The 9,938-nt window shown below is 38.8% G+C and overlaps 1 protein-coding gene across 2 annotated transcripts in view; it reads left to right on the top strand.

Moving 5' to 3' along the window:
* col4a6 (collagen, type IV, alpha 6) overlaps positions 1-9,938 on the top strand; it is a 119,569-nt gene that overhangs the window by 65,309 nt on the left and 44,322 nt on the right. For both annotated transcript variants that reach the window (XM_035675059.1, XM_035675060.1), the window contains exon 4: positions 1,818-1,895. In XM_035675059.1, coding sequence (XP_035530952.1) covers positions 1,818-1,895 — 78 coding nt within the window. The remainder of the gene's footprint in view (positions 1-1,817; positions 1,896-9,938) is intronic.

Genomic DNA, 9,938 nt, shown 5'->3' on the forward strand with positions numbered 1-9,938 from the left:
TCTGGAGTTGGTGGAGACCAGATTCTTAGATAGATTAGATTAGATATTGCACTTATATTCATCAGGTGGCTGGAAACACAACTCCAAATAAGTATTAATGTTGCTCTGTATCTGCTGGGTGTGTAAATGGGACATGTTCTCTCTGTGAGGTCAGTGTTGTGTTTACAACTTGTAGCGCTGTCCCCAAAAGGTCAAAAAAACTACTAATGCAGGTTTAAATCTGTTGAAAGTTCAGCCTAAAAGGGTCACATGAGTCAATACAAATAATCCGAATATTTCTCAGGCGTTTTCACATGGTTAACACACCAGTCTTTCCCAGGCTCTTATTATATTCGACTGAGACTAGACCAGCTGACGGTTACTTACAGGGGTCCTTGACCTCAATTATTGTGGATATGAGCGCTCGCAGACTGTGGTCATATGAACTATTACTCCCTGCACCCTTTCTCACCTCCTGACACTTTCTCCTCATCAACCCCTGTCCTCTGAACTTCCATCACACCCTTTTGCCACCCATCTCCTCCATGTCTCTCCATCCCGCCAGCACCCTTTCATCCACTAATCACATTGAAATGCCAGCCACGACCTTTGTGTTTGACCCCAAAGAGACCCCCAAACCACAGAGATATTTGCTCCTATGTTCACAAGCGCCATTATTAATTATCTATCTAATATTTATACAAAATGTAGATTCACGCACAGTATTTAACAGGTAGAAACAAATAAAAACATACACATATGTTTCCTCTCACTATGTGGTCCGTCACCTCTAAACCAGAGACCCAACAAGAGAATAGATGGTATTTGGTGTTTTGAAGTTTTAAGAGCCTCACATATGAGCTTATGCCACTCATACGTCAGCTTATAAATGCTCTCTCCATGCTGCTTATAAACTCTAAAAGCACTGCATGATGTTTGGTAGATATCTCAGGAATGCCACCCTGGACACAAAAAGGTTAATCTGTAGTTCACTTGGAGTTTATGAGCTACAAATGGTGTGTGGTTTGTTTATTGTGCATAAGATAGGGTGTATGGAGGCCAAAAAGGAAGAAAACACTCTCAATAAGATTTCAAACAAAATGCTTTTTCTGTCACTCGTAGTTGCTGAGAAAACAAACCTCCCACAGGTCACAGTAACATTATGAAAGGAGTCATGTCCTAAAGGGCTTCCCCAGGGCTGCTGCTGGTATCACTGGCTCTATTCTTTGTGCAAAGGTTTGTCTCTGGTTATAGTTAAAGCTGGTTTGTATCTCTGTTGTGAAATAACAAGCCAAAAAAAAAGCTGGAGGGAATCTGTGGTTACACACTGACTCAGCTGTCCCCCGTTAGAAAACCCAGAAAAGAATGGCGTAAGGAGATAAAAATAAAGGCTGTAAACACAGTGTTAGTACAGCACAGAAAGGAACCTGATAGTACATGTTATGTCTACATAATTAGATATCCCCTTTTAAAGGAATCATGCACAGTATCAGCACTGACTGGATCTGATCCTTTCCTAAATCCTCCTTAAATCCCTTTGCCTCTTTTAAATGGCTGTAAACCTGCCAACTTCTCACTGATGCAACTGTTAGTCTTTTGCCTCAGTTTTCAGTTTTCTGTCTTTTGTTTTTGTTTTATTCTTGAAGGAATTTGTCCTTCCTCTTTTGCAGCTATACCTCAGGCTCATACAGCTACATACTGCTGTTGCATTTAGGTGGTTAAGTGTGACATGAAACAAAATTATTTGAACGTCAAAATGCCGGGCTTGAACAACACTTTAACAAATGCATTCCTAAAGCATTGTTTGTAATATCTGTGTCTTTTTTTTATGTCTGCAGGGTACCAAGTTTGACGAGCCGTGTGCAGGCCTGGACTGTAGCGGAGGATGCAAGTGCAACCCAGAGAAAGGCAGCAGGGTGAGTCATCTCGTCTGCATGATGCCGTCTTGGCTTTACTTCCACTCCCCAGAACATCATCAGTTGAGGTTTTCTTCATCAGAATTCAGACCTACAAGACACAAAGGGTTTGAACTGTGTTAATTAGTTATTGCTTCTCCACTATTTTAGCTTCCTTTTCCACAAAGACACAGAGAGGTGTTACATTTTCTTTCAGGAATAATGACACTTAAATACTTACATGTGTAGATGTTGGTGCCTTGTACTTAAATGTCTGCTGTTATCTTACAATGACTGAAGTGCAGATTTTCAGTTGACAACACTTTGGTCAAACACTCTTAAAGCTTTGCAGCCAATTTTAGAAAAATAAATAAATATATAAGCATAAAGAATTATCAATCTATCCTCTTTTAATAATATTGTAATTATTCATCATTGCAGATTAAGTGGTGAGGTGAGCAGACTAAACAGGTTTCATTTTGTTATTAGGCAACAAGTCCAAACTGTTTAGTTTGTGAGGAGTGCATTAAAAAAAAAAAAAAAAAAGCTTTGGGAACTTCATTTCCGGAAACAAGTAAATTACCATCACTTTATTTAGAAACAATTACCTCAGGGCTCCTATTTTAATTGCTATCTCCTTCCATCATACACACATTAACACCCACAGACATTATCGCTATTTGACGTTTGTGTTATACTTGTTTCAGCAGTCCTTATCTTTAGATTGAATTGTGTTTTCTCCAGGTGACGAGTCAGACGCACGCAAAAACAAAACTGTGTCTTTAGGCGAGGAACTCATTTTCTTGTCATTGCTACCATTAATTCAACATCAATCTGTCACCAATGACATCCAAACAGATGTTGACAGAGTCAGGTGTGATTTGCTCATCGATGAATGACTGCACACTCTTATATTGCATTAAACTTACATCAGTAGATACAGATATATAATACACATGCCTTCCACCTGTCGGCTGTTTACTTTAATAGCGACTAACAGAGCTGCTCCACTCTCTGATTTATGACTGCGAGTGACACTTAAGGGGAAAGTTTTGTGGGTGTTTTATATGTCAGTATAAACCGTCTGGCTTCATAGAAATTCCTATACATTAACAAGCCTCTATAAATGCTTCAGCATCATCAGGTTAGTGGGGTGAAGGCTGTAAATAAGTAGAAGGGTTTCTCTCTGTGTTATGAACAGAAAGAACTTGAGACACAGGTGCTCTGACATCCAAACACATTAAAAAACTGCTGATTTTGGAAAAAGTTTGAACAGTTTTTTTGATGTTGTTAAGGCTGCTGATATGATAAAAAATATAATTGTACATTACCTTTTAATGCAGTGTTGTCACTCCCTAAACTTAGGATGCTAAAATATCATCCTGCAGATTTAATTAAAAAGGTTTAGCATCACACAGAGCATTTTATGGTGAAATTTTAAAATAAGACATTATTTAAGGGGATAGATTTGGTTTTAGAAGAGTATTATTCATTTACATACATTTATATTAATGTAGCAAAGACACAGGAAATGGGTCTTTGTGCCTTCCAGAAGATTATTAGAAATGTGGCCTAAATTTGTGAACTATTAATGTACATAATTTAGTTTAATTGATAAAGAGCTGAGACTGAGATCAGAAATTAACCACAAACTAATAAAGGCAGAACATAAGAGAGAAGATCTACCTTACTAAACCTTCCCTAAAGCTTTTTCTAAAAACTTTCAGGGGAAGTTGAGTAGTTTTTGGGGTCATGAATAATGTCTTAGATAAATGGATCTTCCTGGCAGACTGTGCACTGCTCCAAACAAGTTCCACCAATGAGAAGGTTAGATGAGCCTCTATGTGGCCTGAGAGATAAACCCAGGGCAAAAAAAGCCCTTTTTGCAGTCATTGCTGCTCACAAGTTTAATATTTTTTATATCCCTGGGTTTTGCGCTTCAGGCTACATAGCTTTTGACTGGAAAAATACTGAAACCTCCTTTGCAAGTTTTTGGGGGTAAAAATAATTAAATCTGTGTGTTTTTTAGATCCACTAAATGTCTAAAAATAGATGCTAGACCACTGAACATCCATCATCATCATTTAAGCGATGATGAATAGGATTTTGAAAACTGAGGGGGACAGGTCCTCCCCGTCCCCAGAGGAAATTACACCCTTTAATGCAGTCATTTTTAGTTGAAAGGTGGTCTTTTATAATGGAAACCTTACTGTCCCTGTCGCCACGTTTTACCTTTTGCATGAAACACAATGTGCAGACGGTTTTTGTTGTCCTTGGGTTACCTCTTGATGAAGTTTTTAGCGCTGCTTATGCTAACTCATCTTTTTTTGGGGGAAAAAAACCTGTAAAAAAAACACACCTGACACCTCTGTGTGTGTTCACCTCTGGCTAAAAACCAGACTAACAGTAAGCTTCACACTGTAGCTCGGTCTCTTTCAGCCTGTATCCAAACAACAATTACTGTCTGACACAGAAGCCTACACTTACCGCCTGCCTACTGTACGCCAGTTTAGGTAAATAACATAGTGACGACCTCCACATTACACCAAAGTACCTGTAGGTAAATGATATAGCTCTATACAGGCCTTCTGCTAGGCCTAAATGATACAGCCGCGGCCGTATTACCTTCTTTACCTGTTGTTGTTGGGAGATGTTTAAGTGGTAAGGTGCTTATTTGTCTCTTTTCAGTTTTACTTTTGTACTTACAGGTCGGAGAGGTGAAGTGTGTTCTCAATCATAGCTGTTAACAGGCCTGAGGTTCACAGGTGGAAAGTAGTTTAGGTCTCTGTTTGTGCACAGAACGCATGCAGGGCTTGATCCTGGACGGTTTCCCTTCAACACTGGAGGTCTATGGTGTATTATAGAGAGAGAGATACAGTCACAAACTAGATCCTGTGTAAATCTACATTAAGAATGGCTGGTAATTTTACAAGAAAGTGAGAATGCAGGGTAGATTGGTGGCACTCTGTGGGATTATTAAAATTTATTGAAAGTGAATCAGAGCTCAATAAATAGAATTTTTCCTCAACTAACCATTATATTGATTATCAATTAATCTGTGTGATTATGATTATGATTAACTGATGAATTCTTTGTCTGAAATATGTCAGAAAATTGGAAAAAATACATACTAAAAGCATAAAACCCTTAAAACAATGATATAAAACAGAAAAACAGAAAATACTTTTATTCTTGAAGTCAGAAAAAGAAAATGCTTAATAAAATTACTTAAATGATTTACTGAGTCTCAAAATTCTTTGTCAATCACTTACTTCAGTGGTTCCCAGCCTGGGTTACACGATGGACTTGGTTAATGGCATATAGAATAGAAGAAAAGAAACATATTTCTGCCACACAATCTTAAATTTATTGTACTACAAGTAGCTACAGGTCTTGAAAGAAATCAGTTTCATCAAAAAGGTTTTAGAATGGATTAAGTAATTAAGATTATGTATTTTTTTTCTCATGTGTTAGTCACAGAATATTTTTGCAAGCGATTGCTGGCTGTTTTTAAAGACTCAAATGTAACTTCGTTCTCATCTTCACTTTTTTGTCATTTCACCTTTAAAACATATTCAAATGAAACAGTCTGATATGTTAAGAGGGGGAAATCACTCTTTGGTGGACACATACAAGTAGACACTGCTTCATTTTATGAGCCAAAAAAGGTTGGGAGCTAATGACCTAATCAATTAGCTGCTTAAATTTAGCAGTTTCACATCAATGCAGATCTTTTTAAAACATTTTCCTTTCATTTCAAAGTGAGTGAAAGTTGGGCTACCCTGCATCTGCAGCTTTGCTCCCTTTAAAACTGCTATAACGTGTAATTTGCAGTCTATGCACACACAGGCCCCATATTATGGCATCACTGCAGCTCCACTTGAGATAAAAGATAGAAATATATCAGAAGAGATGCTCCTTTAGTGAGCATAATATTCTCCTGTAATTGTCCCTTGGTATGTTTAGTTTGTTTTGGACCAGAACCACTCAGTTGTCCTGGTTTCTACCTGTACGTGTTAATCATCAAAGTTTCATGTGGGCTTAAGTTATGTTTGTTATATAATGCAGGAGCTGTACCTGCAAGAAAATCTGGCACTCTTTGCTAAAAAGATAACATCACAAGTAATGATATGAATCAAATACAGCTGACAGCGTGTCACTGACGGTGTATAAATGCTAAATTCATTCAGTTGATCCCTGAGGGGGAACTTTTTGTCTTTTTGCCACCGCCTGTCATAGTGCAGAGTCAGCCATGATCCCAGAGTTTATAAAAAGTTCAGGTCATAAAGCAATCAATCATGGGATTTAATAGCCAATTAAAGTATTTCAATTACAGTATCTGTACAGGTTAAACTCAGAAGAAATCTCATCTATACTCAATTCATGTTTGATTTCCCATGTAAAAGGGAGGAGAAAGTCGCACAAGCACAAAACGTTTTCTGTCTAACTAGATTGTGTTAATTCAACAAACTAACGTGTTAAACTCCATTTGTGAGCAAATGCTTTCCTGTATTGTCAAGAAAACGCCCTGGAAAGGCCCTGGGATATGATTTCTTAAGGAGCGGAAACCCTGCTAACCAACACATGTACTTGGGGTTGTGTGCCGGACTATTTCTCGGCCTGGAGCAGTCACTTCCTGCTGTTTCCTCCTCTTGTTTCCAGTCTTTATGCTAAGCTGTGCTAACCAGCTTCTGGCTGTAGCTGTATTTTTTTCCAAAGAACTGATTTATTACTGTACAAGGCCAACAACAACAACCCTATTATTCATCACATCACTCACAGATTCATTTGATGTGCAGATTGTCACTGGAAACACCTTGAACCTTTCCAAACAACAATAAATAAAACTTCATATTTCAAATGTTACTTCTGCTGTTTACTGTGCACAGATGTTTTGGCTCATATTTACCACCATCTGTGCCAATAGATCTTGAGGGCATTGCACAGAACCTTGTTGTTGCTTAGAGAGGAAAAGGGCAGGACTGACTTGTCAGAACATAAAAATATAAACTGGAGCCAATACATGTGGCATTAAAACAAACATCTGGTAATAACAAACACACCTCTTGTTAACATTATGAGCTTAAAACAGATGGAGGAGGGTTTTATTGACTGTATTCAATATATAAATCGATTGACATGTCTCTTAAAACCATTGCTAATGCCTGAGTAAGACTCTGCTCCCCTGGGTGATGTAACATCCGACCCCAACAGAAACAGAGACACAATCCAGACGGTGTGTGTTGGTTTTAATTGGCTTGCATTGTTAATACCCAAAGGGGCTTCAGTTTTACTTAAAGTCCTGAGACTCTGAGAAAATACAGAGCACGAGTGTTTAAGAACTTGTGTTCACATGTTTGACTTTCCGGGCTTTAATATCTGTGTCATATTGGATCCATTAGGTCCAATAACATCCGCTCCCGTTGGGTAAGCCCCGTGGGTCAAAGGGCAGTGTTAGGGATGACAGGATGGTTTGTGTGTGTGTCTGTGTGTCTGTTCAAGCAGTGGTTAGGTCAACACACTTTTCAAGTTGCAGAGAGGTCAGGAAGGATGTGCTTGATTTAATTTTGCCAGACCTCCATCTGTGTCAATCACAAACAGAGAGACAGAGAGAGGACTTCCTAATAATGTCAGTGGGGTCGGCTCAACATTTTCTGTGTCTGCTTCTGTATGTTTTGAAGTCAGTACGTTTACTTAACGGTACTACAAGGAGTTTTTAACTGGTTCTGAAACAGTCAATTTAATACTGCTTCCTCTATATGACGTATATAAACACACAAGACCATCAGCAAGAAGACTGGCTATTTCTAAATAGTTAACTCTTAATGCCTGCCACCATGTTGGATTATCAATTAAACAAACAGGGGCCGCCAGAATCGATGAATGAAATGGATACATTGGAGATGTGATGCAGCATGGCAATACATATCTATAGATGTTAAACAAGTTAGAATTTTATGTTACGTGTTACAGGCTAAGTTAGCTCAAACGCTGGTTAACAAAAACAGACAAAAAGAGGCACAACTACAGCTGATTATTTTCAGTATATTTTTGATTAGATTATCAATTTAGCAATTAGTCTATAAAATGTCAGAAATTGTTTTTAAAAAATTAAAAAATAAACTAAAAATAAAGAGAAAATCAGTAAATCCAAATGCTATTAGAAATAATAATCAATAATAATCATCGTTTTTGAACAACTAATCATTCAGTGTTAATAATGCAAGAAACGCTGTGATTGGCTGAAAGAGGGAAAAGCAAGACAAACACTCTCTCACCCACACCCAGATAACAAAGGGGAGGCAGGAACGGACAGAGGGGAAAAGAGAGAGTGCCGCAGCCGCCCCTTTTTAAAGCACGATGAGAGTAAAGTGATAGTGGATGTGTGTCTCGGTGGGATGGGAAGATAAGAAAGAGATGAAACCCTGCTGCGGGGCCTCTCGATGAAAGAGTGGGTCTCTCCATCTCTGAATTCCTTTACTTTAATCCTGAAGCAGGTAGAGAGGGAAAAAAGACAGATAGAGAGAAATAGAGAGAGGCCGTAGAAGAGAAAGATTGACCCACATTTTCAAGTTTAATCCCAAAGCAAGTGAAGGAGGGAAGTAATATGGACGAGGGAGGCATGTGCAAAAATGGAGGACAACTTAATTCGGTCATAAATCCGAGGCAAAGACCAAAAAGAAAGCGAGAAAGACAACCAGGTTGTAAGAAAGACAAAACAGAAGAAAAAATAAGAGTCGGAGTGACCAAATGCTTATTTTTCGCTGAAGGCAAACATTATTTGTTTACATTCACACTGCAGGTACGAATCAGATTTTTATGCTCATATGTGATCTGATCTTTTTCATGACAGGGTGATCAATACAAATCTTTTCAATGGGGTGCAAATCAGATACCAGTCAGGTTTTTTTTATGTTTGTGACCTCAGTGTGAACAGTCATATCAAAATTCACGTGAGCTTTACCTCTTGCTAGATGCACATTTGTCATGTGGGTCCTGTTCCGTCCTGTTCACGCTGGAATTTGATATGGGCCGCATTTTAAAAAACTATGTAAAGAGCCATAAAAAATAAATCAGACCCGAGCAAAACATCAAAACAACAGAATTGAGCGCTGATGCTCGCAATTTGGACGTGACCTAAGAGAGTATCACCAGATTCTTTAAGTTTAATCACATATCAGAAAGTTCCAAAAGCTCAGAGAACTGGAAGGGAAATAGAGATTATCCTTCATTCTCATTCATTCATTCATTCATTTCACATTTGCTTTCATTCATACACCCACCTTTTCCGCCCTCGCCGACATTCAAAGTTGTAATGGTCCTTTTAACCTTAAATCCCCAAACAGAGAAGCAAACGGAAGGAAAGAAGGGAAGGAGACAGGAAAAGCTATTTATTGAAAAACCGTAATATTTTGGTCAGGCCACACACACAAACACAAACCACACACATTGGTCTCAAGAATCGCACACAGATAATCAGCCAACATGTACCCTGTTTACAAGCATGAATGATGACTTTTGAATCTCTCTCTTTCCTTATCTTCAATATCTCCAACCTCTCCTCTCTCTCTCTCTCCCTCTCCTCTCATCTCTCCTCTCTCTCTCATCTCTCTCGTCTCTCTCGTCTTCTCTCCAGCGTTCTTCTAATGTGTTGTGTTTGTGATTATTTAAGCCCTTGTCCAGTTTCCGCTGAGTGAGCGCTTGCATGTGTGAGTGGATTTTAGGGGTTTTTAGTGTGGTTGATTTATGTTTTCCGTGTGTGTGTGAGAGACAGAGAGAGGAGAGAGAGAGAGTAGAGAGAGAGGAGAGAGAGAGAGAGAGACATGTATGGCGATGTAAAGACCATACTGTAATGTCCGAGACCCAGTCTTATCACACACCTCCTCGGCCCTCTTTATGTGTATTTTATCAGGCCTCTCCCTTCTTTTGAGAAAGGAGTCTAAAAATGGGTGGTCTTTGTATTAAGGCTTCATCTTAACAGTCGCACAACACAGAACCAACCTACGACACACACACACACACACACGACACACACACAAAGACGTTTAAAATGGCGGTAGAGTG

The sequence above is a fragment of the Morone saxatilis genome, unplaced genomic scaffold (genome assembly GCF_004916995.1).
Source record: "Morone saxatilis isolate NCDOM2014 unplaced genomic scaffold, NCSU_SB_2.0 Contig4, whole genome shotgun sequence".
NCBI lineage: Eukaryota > Metazoa > Chordata > Actinopteri > Moronidae > Morone > Morone saxatilis.